The 18,884-nt window shown below is 39.2% G+C and overlaps 2 protein-coding genes and 1 pseudogene across 5 annotated transcripts; 1 reads left to right on the top strand and 2 right to left on the bottom strand.

Annotated features, from left to right (window-relative positions):
- Nucleotides 1–52: 52 nt before the first annotated feature.
- On the top strand, nt 53–3,236 carry LOC135581140 (actin-2-like; annotated as a pseudogene).
- Nucleotides 3,237–3,774: 538 nt separating this feature from the next.
- On the bottom strand, nt 3,775–9,296 carry LOC135674843 (metal tolerance protein 5-like). The gene is made up of 7 exons (XM_065185076.1): nt 9,160–9,296; nt 7,722–8,018; nt 6,757–6,866; nt 6,403–6,648; nt 5,347–5,427; nt 4,846–5,079; nt 3,775–4,328 (listed from the first exon to the last, which is right to left on the bottom strand). The coding sequence occupies exons 2-7, from the start codon at nt 7,912–7,914 to the stop codon at nt 4,044–4,046; spliced, it is 1,149 nt and encodes a 382-aa protein (XP_065041148.1). The 5' UTR covers nt 7,915–8,018; nt 9,160–9,296; the 3' UTR covers nt 3,775–4,043.
- On the bottom strand, nt 8,913–16,478 carry LOC103986094 (serine/threonine-protein kinase AFC1). Of its 4 annotated transcripts, none has more exons than XR_010513737.1 (13): nt 16,247–16,478; nt 15,500–15,671; nt 14,954–14,980; nt 14,570–14,723; nt 14,420–14,468; nt 14,225–14,339; nt 13,934–14,025; nt 13,581–13,737; nt 13,394–13,458; nt 11,735–11,832; nt 11,502–11,625; nt 11,167–11,384; nt 8,913–10,959 (listed from the first exon to the last, which is right to left on the bottom strand). XR_010513737.1 is itself a non-coding variant. In XM_009403977.3 (12 exons), exons 1-12 carry the CDS (start codon nt 16,352–16,354, stop codon nt 11,223–11,225), a joined length of 1,323 nt encoding a protein of 440 aa, XP_009402252.1. In that variant the 5' UTR covers nt 16,355–16,478; the 3' UTR covers nt 11,044–11,222. The 4 variants fall into 4 exon arrangements, 2 of the variants coding, with proteins under 2 accessions (XP_009402252.1, XP_009402253.1); XR_010513738.1 differs by having other exon boundaries at nt 8,913–10,940; XM_009403977.3 differs by lacking the exon at nt 8,913–10,959 and having other exon boundaries at nt 11,044–11,384.
- Nucleotides 16,479–18,884: the final 2,406 nt, after the last annotated feature.

The raw sequence follows: 18,884 nt of genomic DNA, 5'->3' as shown, positions 1-18,884 counted from the left end.
TTGTCTCTGGGCCGGCCGAGATTCAATTAACATAGATGCGAGACATACCCCCCTTGTTTCTTTGCCATTTCTTCGGGTCTTTGGCGTCTCCCCTGACTCTTTCTCCTCCGATCGCCTCGGGCTCCTTCGTCCACGAAGGTTAAATCCCGATCTCGTAGATCTGTTTCTTTCTTCGATCGGTTGTTTGGTGCTTTTCTTGTCTCTTCGCCTGGCCTTTTGTTGACCAAAATCGAGGGTTTGCGGTTTGCTGGTCTGAATCTGGTGATGTCGACCCCGATCGGTGCTTGCCAGTCGATCTAACTTGTCTACTGCTGTCTTTCTTTGAAAAAGACAGATTTTTGAATTACTTTTGAGCTGGACCTGGAGAGTGATCAGATCTAGATACTGCACGCTATGATTCATGTATATTTTTGGAGTTGGTTTTCGCTCCTCTGTTTGTGGTTTCTTTCAAACACGTTTCGTGTGTTTATGCAAAGAAATGTGTTCAATATCAGCTTTTGTTTACTTATTGTTGGATCTGACCTCTTTATTGCGTCTTTTTATGCTGGAGGAGGAACTTCATCGCTAGTTTAGTCGGAAATGTGAACTGGTTTCTTGTTCTGCCTTTTCTTTCTTCTTTTATCCTTAATAACCAGCCAAAATAGCGAAGCAACTAAGGACAGTGTTATGTTTATTTCCGATGTTGGATTAAGACACTCTTTTGCGAACCGAGTAAAAAAGGTTTGGTCATTTTATTTCATATTTACTAATTTGTAATTATACATTATAAATTCTTTTTCTCGCTAATCAAATATCAATTAAATGTAGATACATGCCAGATTTAAATATAGAGTTTCGATCATGTCTTCTCATCATGGTTTTGTGTATATGGTCAAGCCTCTGTAAAGGAAGGGGGGGGGGGGGCAAAGCATAAACTGGCTGCTCTTCTTGTAAGATTGCTTCATGTTTTGTTGGAGAACCAACATTAGATCCCTCTTCTTTATGGATGATGGGATAGAACTAGCAGGTTAATTTAACCTATCTGTGTTTTTGTGCTTAATTACTGCATATGAAGTTTTTAATCATTCTTACTTTTAGATATATTATATAGATACATGGTTATAGACAAAATGTTTTCAACAGCATTGATGATTTAAATCATTTCTACTTCTTAATTTTATTTTTGTGTATAATTCCTTGCTAGTGCTATTTATCATTATTATACATGTACTGATTACCAGTGGCACAACCCACATAATCAAAAAAAAATTATGTGTAAATGGAGAGTTTCCTCTCTTTGGTTCATTTGTCCTTTATAAATACATTTTTAAGTCGACGGTCAGTGCATGGGCTAAAATTTATGTAGCTGGTAGTATTGCTGATATCTTCACCCGTATTACTTGTTCAGATTTATAGAAAATGGCCGATGAGGATATCCAACCTCTTGTTTGTGACAATGGAACTGGCATGGTCAAGGTTAGTCAGTTTGGCATAGCCATTCTCATTCTTTGAAGTGTGCTTTTGTGCATCAATTCTGGGCACAATCTCCAAATTGATTCATTCTTCTTTTGTCTTTGCCAAACAGGCCGGATTTGCTGGTGATGATGCACCCAGAGCAGTGTTTCCCAGTATTGTTGGCAGACCTCGCCACACTGGTGTTATGGTTGGGATGGGCCAAAAAGATGCTTATGTTGGTGATGAGGCCCAGTCCAAATGAGGTATCCTCACGTTGAAGTATCCAATCGAGCATGGAATTGTCAGCAACTGGGATGACATGGAAAAGATTTGGCATCATACCTTCTATAATGAGCTCCGTGTAGCTCCTGAAGAGCATCCGATACTTCTGACTGAAGCTCCTCTGAATCCCAAGGCAAATAGAGAGAAAATGACCCAAATCATGTTTGAAACTTTTAATGTGCCTGCAATGTATGTTGCAATTCAGGCAGTCCTTTCCCTCTATGCTAGTGGCCGTACCACTGGTTTGTATCAATCTGTCTGTTTGAGTAGGGAGAAGCTAAAAAAATTTTCATCCATTTGATTGGGCTATCATTTGACAGGTATTGTGCTCGACTCTGGTGATGGCGTCAGTCATACTGTTCCGATTTATGAAGGATATGCACTACCTCATGCCATTCTCCGTTTGGATCTTGCTGGTCGTGATCTCACAGATGCCCTCATGAAGATCCTTACCGAGAGAGGTTATTCATTCACCACAACTGCAGAACGGGAAATTGTGAGGGACATAAAGGAGAAGCTTGCATATGTTGCTCTCGATTATGAACAGGAGCTGGAGACTGCCAAGACTAGCTCTTCTGTGGAGAAGAGCTATGAACTCCCAGATGGGCAGGTCATTACTATTGGTGCTGAGAGATTTAGGTGCCCAGAGGTCCTCTTCCAGCCATCATTGATTGGCATGGAAGCTGCTGGAATCCATGAGACCACATATAACTCCATTATGAAATGTGATGTCGATATCAGGAAAGATTTGTATGGGAACATTGTGCTCAGTGGTGGATCAACGATGTTCCCTGGTATTGGCGATCGTATGAGCAAGGAGATTACTGCTCTTGCCCCAAGCAGCATGAAGATTAAGGTGGTTGCCCCACCTGAACGTAAATATAGTGTCTGGATCGGAGGATCCATCCTTGCCTCTCTTAGCACTTTCCAACAGGTACATCCAAATTCTGATCCACTGCTATTAGATTTTAACAGTTGTATTTGCGACGCATGTTTTTGACGCACTTCAAAATTGCAGATGTGGATTTCAAAGGGAGAGTATGAGGAGTCTGGCCCAGCAATTGTCCACCGGAAATGCTTCTGAGCTTGCGTGCTTTTACTACTTGCCTGTTCTGTAGGCAGACTTTAGGTCCTAGTCATGGCTTTTCCTTGGGTTGGTAGGTTTGCTTAAGGTCGTAAGCTTTGCTTGTGGGATGCCTGCCTGCTTTGAGTTTGGGCTAACAAAAGCCCTTTTTGTCGCATACATGATGGTAGTGAGCAAAGGCACCATCAGTATCTGCACCTGGTTCACCTGGATTTTCCACCTTTCGGCACACTCTAGACCCCATTTACTTGTAGCTTTTGGTTCTCTTTCTAGTTTGGTCTTAAGGTGGACACCAGTTCAACGCCTGTGGCTTGGTTTGTGGTGGTTTTTCTTCATTTTACTTTGGGGTATGGTATTATATGGTGCCCTTTCTTTTGAAAATTATTGTATGATGATTTTATAATCCTAAGCTTGTCGTTGAGAGGGGACTTTTGCAGATTTGTTGCCTACATGGCAATTTTTTGTTTGTTCTGTGAATTGTGGATATGTCGAAACTGTGGTACCAGTGGACATAAAAAGCTCAGGCAAATTATGGTGTTGTGCTAGCTGGTTTGTATGATTTGACTTCTTGCTTTCGGCACTTGGAACGTGACTTCTCCAACTGGATAGGATAGATGATGGGAACAACCAAAAAGAGCCCTGTTTTCTAAGATGAATTTGATGTTCCTCTTGTATCGTCTTCGTCAACCTTCCAAGTGGGAAGACGGGGACATCACAGGCTATTTATTATTGCTCGTGAGGTATTATTTATTTATTATTGCTCGTGTGGTATTATCGCTCTCGTGCATCTTCGGAATTATCATGTCTCATTTGCATGCCTTTTCATAGTTTATGTGCAATTAATTGCATTTGGATTGCTTTCAACAGGTGATGAAAGCCATGGTTTTGAGGCAAACATCGCTTTCTCGAGAGACATCAGGGGATGACGAGTCATAGATGCAAATTACGCAAAGGGTGTTGCTTCTTTCGTCACAGAAAAAAAAAAATCCTGCTAAAAGAAATCATTGATTACAATGCTCAACTGCGACTCCTATCCACTGTTTAAATTATACAGACCAAACATATGCCATCACAGAAGTCTGAGATTTCAGCAACCGACCATGATGCCATAGCAAATGCCTCATAAAGCTCAACAACAATGCTTCTCTCTTACCACCGGACACACTGCTACATGTCGCTACATGTCGTGGGCTTGAGCATGCTCAGGCTTGTGCATGAATTCGTAGTCGAGGTGTACAAAGGCTCACTCTATCTCTGGCAACTGCTCTAGCTTCTCTTGCAGGGCTTCCCCGATGTCGTGTGCTTCTCTTAGGGGCATCTCTGATGGCAACACGATGTCCACCTCCACAAAGTAGTGGGAGCCAAATGTGTATGCCCGAACCGTATCGATGTGCCTTATGGCCTTGTCATGGTTCCAGCAGAGGTACGTGATCTTCTGTAGGTATTCTGGCGCTGCAGAGAGGCCGACCAAGGAGTTCACGTTCTCAAGCACAGTCACTGACCACGTTCGGATGGTATATATTGCCAGCTGAAACATTAGACATAACATCAGCAATTACCCAACTCACAAATATGGAAGAATATAAAGAACTGACTCGTTAAGTAAATGAATTTACCTTTTTACACCGACCATTTCTCAATATATACAGCAAAGACATGCAAATTAAAACCACATTTTCAAAAACCAGATGAGAAGGACAGCTCCCATAAGTTTACGGGGATTTGTTAGTGTGTATCTGTCCAATGAGCCATCTATCAACTCATTCCAATTGATGTCCAATCCTTGATCGGAGATCTTCAAAATTGTCGTGAGATCTATTATCCAATAAAGCATCAAGCTTACATGAATATTTCCTGGAACTGTATGTTACCTAATAAGGGGTTCGACCTACAAGAATGTTCATAACATCTCAAGGAAGGTAGAACCAAGTTCAGGACATCCATTAAAGAATTTGGAAGTGTATGACATGATAACAGAATAATTATTGAAAAGCACATAAAAGTAATTAGCATGTAAAAAAGAGGATGATGCCACTCCTACTTACAATTATGGCTCCAATAGGATCTATCCAATTTGCGATATAGTTGGCAAGTAGTGCAGCCGCAAGGCCAATGACATTTGTAACGACATCAAAAAAGTGATCCTGTGCATAAGCCTTGACTATTTCATTAGTGAACGAACGACAGTAAACAACAAGACCAAGCTTCACCAGTGTTACTGATAGCATAATGTCAACCACCCAAGCTTCTTGCTGCTTGGTCAAGCTGAACTCTTTCTCCTGCATTTTATCACATCAACAGTATGAGGCTGTAATGCTGACTTCAGCAACCAGCACTTCTAAGGCAACTGACTATGATAAATATTAATTACACAGGATAGGTTTCAAGTTTCTATGAGAGCAAACATCTCTCCTGCACTAAGATAAGGCATGGCAAAAGTATAAATTTTTTCTATAATCTGACCGAGGGTTGTCAAAACTAATCTTATTGTCAAAGAAGTTGATGGTCAACATGGTCCTAGAAAGTTAAGAGGTGCTGCCACTTACAACAGATAGTAGAGAGCGCACTGACTCTAAGATCATCTGTAGACCCAGTGTTGCCATAACGGATGCAAAAACAAGAATGCCCTGCAAATTATAAAATCTTTTGAGTGCAACTAAGAACAGATTAAGAAGGCATACCTCTAACAAGAAGGACAAGGCTAAAGTGCCAAAAAAATAAAAGCTTTAGGTTTAAGGAAAAAATGAACTTTTACTAGTACCAATGTTGTAGACTAAATGCACACAAGATACCCGGTCTAGTACTACTTAAAACTGTTTTGTTTGCAAAGCTTTGATCACCATTCCTCAATCTATAGAAGGGAACGGAAAATAAAGCCAATCCCAAGAGGTTGTTTTCAGGAAAAAGAGAAGAGTTTGTTAACTATTACCATGATCAAACAGTAACTCAATATAAAAATTGATAAAGAGGAGAAAAAGGATGAGTTTGCTACCAGCAAAGCAATACAGTGGCTACTTTCTACAACAAAATTCACATCAAACAAAGGCTTCTCAGAGCCTTTCTTCAGCGAGATGATTATTTGCCATGCAATAAACACAAAGCCCTTTGCACATATGAAAAGTGTGCAAGAGCTCCAATAGATATCCCTAATAACTCGATCTTCCTGTACAGCCCACATAAAATGCAGCAGCTTTTGCTAATGCATGGCTAAAGCAACAGCAGCATTTATATCATGTCATTCACCACACAAAGAAACTGTATTACTTACCAAGGTAAAAGCATACTCAGCAGTTAGAGATGAAAAACATGACAACATAGTTCCAATAATGGAATGCACAAGGAACATACTACACAACAACAATTTCAATTTAGCAAGAAATACATCAATCACCGTGCCAACAACAATAGTAAAATGGCCAAACAAATGCAAAAGTGACATTACCCACGTTGCAGTTTGTTGCTCGTAGCATAGGTATCACAAGAAAAATTTTCATAATAATTGGGGGGAAAAGGATGTAAATAAACTGTCGATCAACTGTCGTAAATCCTGCATTTGATTGACTTGAGTAATTGGAAAATAATAGCATGGAAAAAATACTTACCAACGGCTGCATGCGTCTTTTCCCAATAGGGTATTGGTAGGGATTTCTTGATTGCATTTTGAATGCAGTAAACCATAGTATAAACCCCGATAAAAGATCAAGCAGAGAATCCAGTGTAGATGCGATGATTGCCAACGAGCCACTTCTGATTGAAGCATAAACTTTTGCAGCAAAGAGAACCATGTTGGCAACATTTGATAATCGGATGGCTATCTTCTCACTCTTTGCAACCCTTTCACGCTCTTCCTGTATTTAACATGATAATGTCAATCAACGATAACACATATGTAACTTATAGTTGCTCTAGGAAGTACTTGTCCTCTTTAAGACAAAGAAAAACTAACAAACTCATACCTTTGACATTCCTGGGAGAAAACCACGTTCTGTCAAGGCATCCATTTCATTGAAGCCTTCGAGCATTTCCACCTGCTGCTGGTAATATTCTGCCACGACATCTCCAGTGCCTACAACCATCATGTCATTCTTTTTAATGAAAAATGGCAAGCTTCATTTATTCAATGTACAGCCTCCAAAACTAATTTCCAAGAACGTATGCCATCTCAATAGATCATATAAAAGACAAATGGAAATTAGCTCTTTAGCTCTTCAACACGGTTGCTCTTTTTATGGTTATTGACAGAAATTGTGGCATCAGCTTTTCTTCTTGCAATTTTAGTAACATACTTCTGAATCGATAGTCTAGAACAGAAGGCATTCCAAACAAACGAAGTCTTTTAGTAGTCCTCGATGAGATGACTATAAATACATCCAATTTTGGACAGTTGATATAGCATTTTTTCCTCCTTTTTATACCATCAATTAACATTATCTTGCAAGGATGACCACGATCCTCAATCTGTTCTTATCCAGCAATTCAAGGAGTCCTAAATCAACACTCAGAGTGGGTACGTCGCCATCAAGGACTTGTAGGAGGATGAATCCGGATTCAGTCTTTAGCTTTCGAATCCTCTGGGCAGAAACAAGAATCGGCTACGACGTCTAGATTCATCGACTTTGATCAGATCAAGGTTTCAAGTAAATATACCTTGAACCAAGGAGGAGTTGTTCATCTGATCTTCCAAATAACTCAACAGAAGTCGATCCTATCAAAAACTCTACTTTTCCCACACAGAAAGAAAGGCACAAACAAAAAATACAATTTGATGATACGGTAGGCAGCCGTTCTAAACAAAGGCAATGGCGGAAAACAGAAGACAATAAGATAAACGCTATATTAACATATGTATATATATGTAATAAAAAGAGCCCATCAAACCCAAGTGTATTATAAGGGGATAAAAAAAAGGGGAAGAAGGAACCTAAGGCGCCAAGGCAATCGTGGAGGCGGCGAGGCGGAGGCTCTTCGCGCCGCTCCGACAGCCGCAAGCCATCGAAGTTGAGCCGCCACGACCGCTCCCGGTCCCGCTCTCGCTCGCCGGATTCAACCAGGAGGAGCTCTGTTCCCTCCTCGTCCAGACCGCGCCGCATGGTCACCGTCGCAGCATCCGCCATCCGCCTCCTCCGCAGCCGTCACCCGAAACCCTAGGAGATCGAGCGCACCCCAGAATAGAGCGAAAGCGAGCATTCATTCAACACTCACACCACAGCAGAGGCGGCTGCGAAGCAATTAAAAGAGATATCAGATCGACACATTTACATATTTGGGGTCGCTTCTACACATACGCACTCGCTCGTCATGATAGTAACCCCTGGATGGTCAGGATTTGATCTTTGATGGGGGAAGATAATACATCGGACGGTGGTGAATTTTTTTATCACAAACTCTGATCATTCATCAATTATAAAAATAACAAAAAACCACCACGCTACTGAAAAAACAAATAATAAATATCAAAATATATGACTCATAGATGAATAATAATAATAAAGCAATACAAAAGAAACTGATTAGACGAGTAAAATGGCAAAATCCCTTTACAAACTTGGTTTTTTCCAAACATAGATTCACCACCAAGCTCATGACACTCTATATATATATATATATATATGTATATGTATATATATACATATTTGTATATGTATATATATATATACATATATATATATATATGTATATGTATATATATATATATATGTATATGTATATATATATGTATGTATATATATATATATATGTCTAACTAACTGATCAAATCACATTTATACTGTCACAATCATATATGTCTGTAAAGGATATTATACTGTTTAGCTTAATTTATTGAAACTTCATCTTTTTTCTCCAAAAAAAATAAGAACATTATAAGGAGATTTGGGTGTTCTTTACCAAATAAAATATCAAATTTTGCATCAATGTCACGTTTGAAGTGCTTCATCGAGTCTTGTCGATATCCATTATAGAAGGGAATAATCCAATAATTTTTTTTTCTATTGATGTATAAATATATATATAAACGGTGCCACTTAGCGAATCTGAAGCGCACAAAGCACAAGTAACTTGGCCACGTAGACTATTTATTGCATGTTATAGGACTTAAATGATGCAGACAAAATCCCAAAAGAAGAGTTATAATAAGTATAATGCATCGATTCCAGTGCATATCGTCATCTCTAAATGGAGAAAACTTACACGAGCAGAACAATCAAACACACATTGAGACACTTATTGGGATGTCAACAGTCGAAGGCCGCAAACATAAATCTATGAGGTATCATACTTACACAAGTATTTCTGGACATGTCAATAATTCCAGCGAGTCACATTCTACGGAAGAGAAATCATGGCCCAAGAAAACTCACCCTTGCCTTGAAGCTTGTAAGTTACATCCTTTGTTGGTTCAACTTTCTCTGTATCAGGTTCCTTTGACCAGTTATACTGAGCCTGTTATGAACTCATACAAAGCCCCAGTTGTTGTCTTGGCTAATCTTTGGCTGACCTGTGAGGAGACAATGCAGAATTTAGTATCAAACAACTTCATATCAGTTTATAAAACTCGACCAGTATCCAGTGTAGCCACAGGATCTGTATCCAAATTCATGACAAGTTCGAATTTGTCATCATCAGGCTTCTTATGGTTATGGACACTGAGTCGGATAGGCAAAGGAGAGAATAAAATTAATTTACGATTCAGGAAAAAAAGGAAACAAAGGATTTTTCGAAGAGGAAATATCTTTATCTTAGTATCAGTTTTCTTACTGAAGAAATAACCTCCTCGACGATAAGTGTAACACAATCACACCATTTTTGTTCAACCGAGAAGAAAAAAAAAAGAGCCAAAAAAAACACAACTTGCAAAATCTATAATTGTTTGACAAAGAACTTCAACTAGCGAGGTTTACCTTTTGCATCCAGTATGCCTCCACAAGACCCTTCTCTTATAGGAAGAAAAAACAAATAGACGTGTGTAAATGCAGGTGAACATAAAATCTCAATCAGCATTAGTCATTGTAAAGTCTAAAACACAAATTTAATCCTCTTTAGTTCCTTCATGCTCTTGCTGAAAAGGAACATCAGAACTATGCAATCCATCACCATACCACTCGCAACCAAGATGAGTTAGGAAGAAGTATCTAAAAGAAAAGCCAGCGGCATTTGCCCTACTATCAGGCCAGCAAAACTCGTCATTCATGATGACGGAAAATAAAGAGAATCTTGAATCTGATATCAAAATAAATTTGTTTAAATGTTGAGCCTTCTATTATATAGAATCTGCAATAGATAATAACAGAACAAGGCAACTTACCGTGCACTAAACAGCAAAATTTTGTTTCATTCAGTTTCAGGAGAACACAATATATGCTTCCATAAGGCCGGCAAATTATCCAATGCATCACATGTATATCATTGGAGGAAGACAGTCTAATTGGTACAAACTTAAGGTGAAAAATAATATTAACTATTTAAGAGTAAGACTAAAGAATTACTAAGCAATGAATATTGTGATTGAAATCAAATTATATTTGGAAAAAAATGTTGATAGAAGACTACTATCACACCAAGTAAATAGTCTTACACCTCAGCTTAGTATCATTAGTATAGTATGACAAGCTAAATGATTTAACAATGCTTATTAGAAATTTCGCAGAAGTAGCAAACAATATACCAAAAGCAAATTCTAATTAATACCTTCAAGCACTAAATGTTAGACGAGAATGAAAACAAGTTCTTTGTAGAAATAACATTCCAATCCCAAAACAAAACAAATCAAATTGACTCTTAATTGACATATTAAAGATGAGAATACATACGGTGGCCCCAAAAGAAGAATGAGTGGATCGTTCAATACCTGCTACCGAAAGAAAAAACACAATTATGATAAGATGACTCCTCCAAAAAGAATAGAATGATTACTTGGGCCTCCAGGTCACAACATAGTTGTGCTTGAAACCAGTGTATTTCACCTACCTTGAGCCAATGGTTGGTTGATCCAATGGAGGGATGCTACGAACACTGAGCTAAAGTTAAACCCAACAAACAAAACACGAAGCCATGACCATGTTTTAGAACTTGCATCCAAACTTCCGTCTGATATGTGCCCTAAATTGTGTACACAGAATTTGCTGCCTGTTCATCTGAAACTCTGCAAGAGAAGAAAAACCCTATATTGGTGTCAGTCAGGCTGCCAAATGTTTGGGTGGAATGAGCAATACATTCCTGCCATTCACATAGCAATAGTACAGACATGAAGATAATGAGTAGCATTATTCAAGCCTGATGAAGTCATTGTTACAGAACTGTTCTCTATACAAAAAACTTCCCATCCATCATGAGGTTAGAAGATTCAATTATAATTTCTGTAGCAATACCTGAGATTTTTTACAATTCCCTTACAAACTTGACTTAAGAAAGAAGAGTAAAGCCCTTAGTTCAAAGAGTAACCACATCTTCTCAGATCTCTGGTGAAAAACGGGTGTCTAAGGGCTTCTCGGGCTTTTAGACGCTGAGCCGGATCATAATGGAGAAGCCCTTGCAGAAGATCAATTAAATCACCAGCAGAGTGATCAACATGTTGCATAACCAGATTCTGCAACAAAATTTTGAAGTTAATAGCAGGGGTGATTTTTATCCCTTAGTTACATAATATCATGGGAAAGGTACCTTTTTTTGTCAAACAGAAACAAAAGGTCAAACGCCAACCTACCTGAAGGCGAGGCAATCTCCAAACTGCTCTGATGCTTTCCCTTGAGGTTGCCCCTTCGGGCCAGTCTAATCGCAATCCTCGACCTTGCCTGAAATATTTCTCCGCACGCTGGCTATTATGGACACTCAAGGAAACAAGTATAATAAGCTGTCAAATTATTTGAACTCGAATCTGGAACATCCAAATTTGAGTAATTACAATATCATTAAAAAAAGAAGAAATGTTGGACTTACTTAGCTCTAACAATCATGTGCTGTGGAAGTGGTCCTAACACCTTTTCCATCATAGCTAAATGCTCCAAATTTTCATGAGTTTGAAAGAGTGCCTCACCCTGATTTTATGGAATTAAACAATATCATGTTTTAGCTAATCCATCTTGAAACATGAACTTAGACAGGTATCATATTTACTGTTATATTCCTACATATTGATCCTTCAAAAGTAGAAATTGACATTGATAAATTGGCATAAGAGAAATACATGCAGTTTCAATATCATCAAACTTCACGGAAAAAAAGGAAAATAAGAGGGGGAGCGGACAATACAGAACATGTACAAGCAGTAAATCAAACTGGTTTTCTCACCATTCAGATCAACTCTCAAAATCAAGGACCGCAAAAATTTTGGCATGGTTACCTTTCACCTGAATGTTTACTCAAAAAGAATTCAGCCAAATATTACACTTGGAATCATAATAAATTGCATCACCTGGAGTTACCTCCATCACGTATCTTTCCAGTGGTGATGTAATGCCTCTTTGTGCTGTTGTGATGTCCAGCCAACTGCCTAAAGGCTAGGAAGCCTTGACAGATCAAGGCTTGTCCAGGAACTGTTGGGTGAACCCAAACTGACCCAGACCCAACCCATTTAAGATAGCCCCTTTGTTTTGCAGTGTTGGTTCAAGGCAGGAGACCTTGACTCGGTCGGGTAGGGTTCATGCCTTGATGGCTTGGTTCAACCAGTTCAATCTGATCTGAGCCAATTTTTTGCCTATAAACAATGTAGAACATGCCATTACCTGTCAATCAGACCCAACCAACAAACTATATAGATCGCATCCTGGTCAAGAAAATTTGAATTACTGATTAGTGGGTTCAGGTTCAGATCATCCTTATGTGTCCTTACCATCTATCACATCTCAACGTAACCTGACCATTCCTGCTCCTATACCATGTTGTCCTTGCCTTTCTCTTCTTACGTGCAACCACAACGATTTACTGCAAATGCAAATGAGAGTACAAGAGATGACCAGTAACTCCTAGGAACATACAGGGAAGGGAGGAGAGAAACAATAACCCCCCACTAAACTAATCATACACAGACATGTCGGTTGTTATTGAACTCAAAACTATAATACTGGCACTCAAACGCTTCCATCCTGTCCAATAATACTTGTTGAATACAGAGTAAGATGCAGATGACAAGGCAAGATCTAACATACGCTATTTACACAATAATTTAGATGCCTTGATATTAATTCCAACAATTAGTTCATGCAAGTTTGTTACAAGCCAAATTTTCATACTTGCCCAAATGAGAGGATGCGATTCAAGAGATACCCTTAATGTTACAAGTCGAGCAGCCAGAGTTGAGATACAAATTCATGTGCATTGACCTCAAAGAAATCCGATCTGGGAATTCTAGCTAATATCATTGTGAAACTGACCAAGTGCGCAACCCATTAGCCCAAGTTTGCAAATAGAATAACTATCCAACAAAATGCCAAGATAAATGAGTCGTTAACAGAAAATTTGAGCATATGAAGCAAATGGTTACAAATCACACTTCAAGATTCCACTGCCAATCATTACAGAAGCATTCAAAAAGACACATGAAATTGACTAAAGAGGAAAGACACAGAACAATCAGATGATCAGTGAGAATGAACTCACCGAGCAAAGCTCAACAAGAATACAACCCACACTCCACATATCACAGGGATAGTTCCACCCAAGTCCTACAAAATAAGATAGTAAAGTCAACATTTAGTAGCTTATTCATTAAAAATAAAAAGACAAAAGCATAGGCAAGTATCTGACAGATGTAATACACTCTTGGGCAGAAAGTTTAACTTTTTACCAAGAATAACCTCAGGTGCACGATAATGCCTTGTTGAAACTACGTAACTGTGGTCCTGGTGTTCAAATGTCGTGCTTCCAAAGTCAATTAACTTGATAGCACTAGATTTTGGCAGATTCTTGAAAAGTGAACCATCCTTGGCTGATCGTGATAGAAACTGTGTTACCAACAATATAGAGGACCAAATCAGACTGGAAAAATATTAAAAAATTTAAATCAAGACAAATAAGTTTGTCATTGAAGGAAAAGAATGAGCAGCAGCATTGTTCCCACAAGATAAATGTTCATGGATAGTGCCTACTGGGATGCAGGAGGAAATGCAAGTATGTCCAATTTATGACCGAGTACAGTACCTTGTGATCAGGAACCTTTATATATTCAGAGGAGACGAGAAGAATATTCTCTGGCTTCAGATCAGTATGAATTAACCGCAAGTCATGCATAACTGCACCACAAGAACAAGGGGAAGAAGCTTCTTACAGAGCTGCTAAATCTACATGTCAAGTAATCCAGATGTTCTATAGAAGAAACTAAGACCCTCTATCCTCCAGATGACAACATAGCTTGAAAAATGATTGATCAACCATAATTGTCTCCTAACGCTTGATACTGAAATTGCATATACAGAAGGGCCGAAAAAGTACATGCAACAGACTCCAGAAGCTGCCCGGCAAGTTCGCGGACTAAGTCAATGGGGAAAGAGCGGTAGCTGTTTCTCCGAAGAAAGTCATATAAGCTTGGTCCAAGTTTCTCAAAGACCTGTTGAGATCACATAGATGCTTGGAAAATAAATATTTGGGCTACTCAGAAAGTTTAGTCACTGATGCAAATGTACTTACTATACATATATGGTTGCGATAGTCGAACCAATTCCGTATTTGCACACAACTGCATAAGCAGAACCACTTATACATATCCCTGATTTGTATCCTTCTTAAAGTCCTATGTTTCAAGAAATAAACTAATAAATTGAAACATGGTTGACCTACCGAGTGCCACTTCTGTCAGCTTTTGCAAGCCTTTGAAGTACATCAATCTCGATCATTGCAGCCTCACGATATTTCTGGAGAGAACGCACAATTTTGATAGCCACAGGTTCTTTATTTTCCAGGTCCCAGCATTCCAGGACTTGTCCAAATGTTCCTGCAGCATGTGATGCATAAACGACTATCTAGGGACAAAACTCAGTTTAAAACAAAAAAAAGATCCACACTCCTTTTTCATGGTGAAACACCATTTGTACTCATAAGCTTAAGCTCTTAGGATCAAGTAGACATTCAAGAAATCAAAGAGATCAATATGCATAGAAAATGGAACAAATATCCTTCTTGTGCATTAACTAAGGCATGCAAGATTTAAAACAAAGAACTCACCTTCACCCATTTTGTTCAGTATCCTATCTGCATAGATGAACAGAGAAGAAGTGTTAGTAGCAGAGAATACAAAATGCTTAACTTGATGGAAAGGACACAAAATGATCCAAGAGACAAAATGACCAAGGAGGAGATAAGATCGCTGTTGCCTATTCCAAATATGTAAACGCCATGCAACATAACCTTAGAAAGCGACGACAAGAGCATTTTGTGAGGTTTAAAAGGGTTAAATCTGAATATTGACCATCATGCAAAATTATGCGAAAGAGAAAAAAGGAAAACTTTTAAGCCTGCCAAGGAAACTGAAAGCAAAAAATAGTTCGGGAAAAATAGGTAATTGAAAAGATGTCAGAAAGTGCTTTGAAAGGGAGATACAATCCCCAACACGAACTAAAAAGCTTCCAATGAGCACAAAAGAAGCATCCAACAACACATAAAAAGCGCATTTTAGTTTGCACTTGAATACATACATTAAAACACTAGCACGTACGTGAAACATGATGCAGCTGTTTATGCAGTTAATATACAGAAGTTACGGACGATTACATCTTGGTGTTAGATTCTCGCCGATGCCAAAAATATAATGACCATCTTTGTCGTCACCCCTCCAAGGAGGAGAACAATATCGAGGTACTCCACCGTAGTAGAATGATTGCAAGTGCTGGTTCATAGTAGCCATTTGTGCAGCTTCCATCCCACAGTATAGCGTCAGAGGAACCTACAATACGCAATTTGTTCAAACTTTCAAGGATTCTTTTCCAAGTTCGGTTATTCTGAGAACTGCACATGTAAAATCCTCAATTTTATCCTTCTTTCAAGGATAATAAATGTTTGCATTTAACCAAGTAGGTACGAACCCTAAAAATAATGAAAAAGGACAAAAAAATGCATCTTTAAGTGCAAAAGAATTTCACAGGTATTGAAGTCGTAAGCAAAAACCAATAGTTGGCCTACCATCTATCACCCCGCTACGAAGTTCTCTTAGTAAAAATTCATAAAAATATTTCAAAAAAAATGATATCAATTAAATATGGCCTCGTAGATCCAGAATCATACAAAAAAATCAGTGACATTGGCATGGATCAGAGTCAAAACCAACGATTTCACCGGTGTCCAACATAAATTCGCATAAAATACGTTTCCTTTTTTGCGGGATCCATCATCAAATCCCTGAGTTTATGATCGAGATCCGCAATACCAACGGAAAGATTCAGCGAAAAGTTAAAAAACATAAATCGGTGCCCAGGAGACAAATCAAACAACGAAATCAGGTAGGAAGGAAGGGGCGAGGACCATGGAAGGGGGAATCGGAGGGGGCACATCCCACGCGAGCCTGGGCCTCTTCCGCGGGCGCTTGTCCGTGGCCGCGTGCGGTAGCTCGGCGATCCATTGGGTCTCCATCTTCGATCGAGTCACCAAGCCAACATTGAATCCACGAATGATAGCGGAGGCAAGAGACAGAGGTACTCTTCGTTGTCTTCTCTGCTCCACCAAACCCTAATCGGCTACCCTTCTGTTCCCAGGCTAACTATAGTTAACAGCTCTGGTGCCCTCTTAACCATGGTTAATCGGACCTCGTTTCCCCTTAAGCAAAGCTATCGAACCGTTTCCCCTCATTTTTGACCGCCTAATAGCGCTTTGACTGGGTTGGTCGAGGCATCATTCCCAATATATATATATATATATATATATATATATATATATATAAGTATAAGGGAAAAAATAAGTGTATCTAATTTGGACATTTGCGTGTACAAATGGTGAGGAAACTAATGTGATGAGAGAAACCTCGATGTGCGTTGCATATGCTTAAATCGAGCGTATGTGACTTGCAAGAAAACAAAGCCAGCAAATAATGTTCATTTTAGCTCCAACTTTTTGCAAGTTGAAGCATTGCAACATAAATTGGATCTGACTTCCATTTCCTATCATTATCTGATAATCATTTTCGAAAATCATCGACCACTACTGTCCCATCTTATTCTCGTAAATAGGACAATAAACATTATGTATGTGAATACGATATCAACTCCTATGCTCATATAATAGTCTTCTTATACATCAAAGCTTAATAGCCACATTTTCGATGCTTTGAAATATGCATAAATAAAGGAATTTAGTATTGGTATTTTTCTTTTATTCATAACTCCTTACTTCGTACTATCATCTTAAAAATAATAAAATATATTTTTTAAAATATAATCCCTTAACTATCTTCTAGTTGAGAAAGGCTTGAGACCCAAAAGATGAGGCTATTACAAAAATACCTAGAATATCATCTTTTAGGTGTGTAACCCGACATCTTAAACCCTAAAAATATTAAATCAACCTAACAAATGTAAAAAATTATTTCTTATCTCCTATTTGATTGTTTCATTTAATTATCTATTTTTTTATCATTTTATGCCACCACGGACGATGAAAGATGCCTTAGTTGACCAACGATGAAAGATGACTTAGTGGTTAAGAGAAGTAGAATAAGAAAAAGAAAAAGAAATTATATGGATGAAGTTGAAAGAGATAATTAGAATTAAGTGATAAGTGAACTCAAACCACATGAGTATTAATAAGGCCATTTAGTCTAACATTGATTGAGAAGCATGAGAACTAAGGGCTCATAAGTCTATCGGATCTCCCTTACCCTCATTGGTATTTTTTAGAACTCATGAGTTTTGAAATGGTAAAACCGTACAGATACACTCATAGTGGATAATTCCTTGCGAGCCTAGCACCAATGGCTGACCGACCACATGGACCCTTAGTGGGTTCAAAGTATTCGAACCATTTGATTGTTGTTTGATATAGTAAGTTGAGTTTCAAGATGCACGCATGAGATTGAACGGCGAGGCATGCATGCAAGTCACTCTTTCTTGGGTTATAGATTTCTGTTTCACGGTGAATTCTCAGCAATATCGATCGATGCTAAAGATTTTGATCCGAAGCGATAGAATAACACTTCAACCCATAGTTTTGTTGAGTGCAGCGCCGAAAAAATGCTTCTTAGAACAACAAAACAAGGAAACAACGTTCATAAACTTGGGGGACGTCCATGAAATTTCAATGAGAAAAAGAATTTTACAACGATAAACTTGTAACACGATGAAATGCCTCGGCCGAGTAGAGATCACAGGGAGACCGATCAGCTCTTAGACACTTGTTATTCATTGATCGTATCATAGCAAGCAAGAGAACTCTTCACGGACTCTTGGCGTCGCCTGATTCATCGGCAGTTTCTGCAGAACAAGGAAACACGACAACCAATCTTGAGCCAAGTAATTCATTCGGAGACGATGGGGTGAGAGAGCGCCAGAAGGGGTACGTAAACAACGCCAACTATGACTTACTCGCGTCGCCGCCCGCCCCGAGGAAGCATCTGAGATTGCAAAACGCTTTCCAGTTGCCCGCTGCGACGCACTGGTGAAGACATGCGTTGGAGCTGGAGGAGACGGTTCCACTCGGCGGCGAGAGACCATCCGACGTCGCTGCCGGCGACATAGTATCGGACGTTGCCGGTGCTGTCAGTAGAAGCAAGCACAGGCAAGCGATCGCCAAGTAGCTGGTCTTCGCGATTGCCATGGTAATCGTCTACCTCGACTTTGGATGTCCGGCTATATAAGATTTAGTGTGCGTGCACGCACTGAGCTCGTGTTGCTGTTGGAATGAGGAAGAAGATAGCGGAGGAGGTATTTGTACACCTGCAGTGGCTATTTGTGGACTTGTCGTCCTGAACGGCTGGTATCGCCTTCTATTTCTGCGGAAGGCAGAAATGGAGGAGGAGAAGACACGGAAGAGAGTTTGTTCGGAGCGTTCTCTTCACCGAAATGCTCTAAAGATAATTTGACCAGGTACCTTATGCAATATGTATGTGAATACCCTCACTCACGTATAAAGATGCTTACACCGAGGATGGAATGCTTGACTGCAACTCATC

Source organism: Musa acuminata, chromosome BXJ1-5 (assembly GCF_036884655.1).
Source record: "Musa acuminata AAA Group cultivar baxijiao chromosome BXJ1-5, Cavendish_Baxijiao_AAA, whole genome shotgun sequence".
NCBI classification, from domain to species: Eukaryota; Viridiplantae; Streptophyta; class Magnoliopsida; order Zingiberales; family Musaceae; genus Musa; species Musa acuminata.
The sequence above is the reverse complement of the archived record's forward strand: the minus strand, read 5'-3'. Positions and strand labels throughout refer to the sequence as shown.

What these genes read in the sequence shown, in the direction of transcription:
- LOC103986094 (XM_009403977.3), bottom strand. Translation starts at nt 16,354, where the DNA reads ATGGAGACCCAATGGATCGCCGAGCTACCGCACGCGGCCACGGACAAG. An exon ending in GCTGACAGAAGTGGCACTCG is followed by an intron (nt 14,469 to 14,569) that starts GTAGGTCAACCA and finishes CTGCTTATGCAG; the next exon opens with TTGTGTGCAAATACGGAATT. An exon ending in TGCACCTGAGGTTATTCTTG is followed by an intron (nt 13,459 to 13,580) that starts GTAAAAAGTTAA and finishes CTTATTTTGTAG; the next exon opens with GACTTGGGTGGAACTATCCC.
- LOC135674843 (XM_065185076.1), bottom strand. Translation starts at nt 7,914, where the DNA reads ATGGCGGATGCTGCGACGGTGACCATGCGGCGCGGTCTGGACGAGGAG. An exon ending in TTCTCCCAGGAATGTCAAAG is followed by an intron (nt 6,649 to 6,756) that starts GTATGAGTTTGT and finishes TGTTAAATACAG; the next exon opens with GAAGAGCGTGAAAGGGTTGC. An exon ending in ATCCTATTGGAGCCATAATT is followed by an intron (nt 4,329 to 4,845) that starts GTAAGTAGGAGT and finishes CTAATGTTTCAG; the next exon opens with CTGGCAATATATACCATCCG.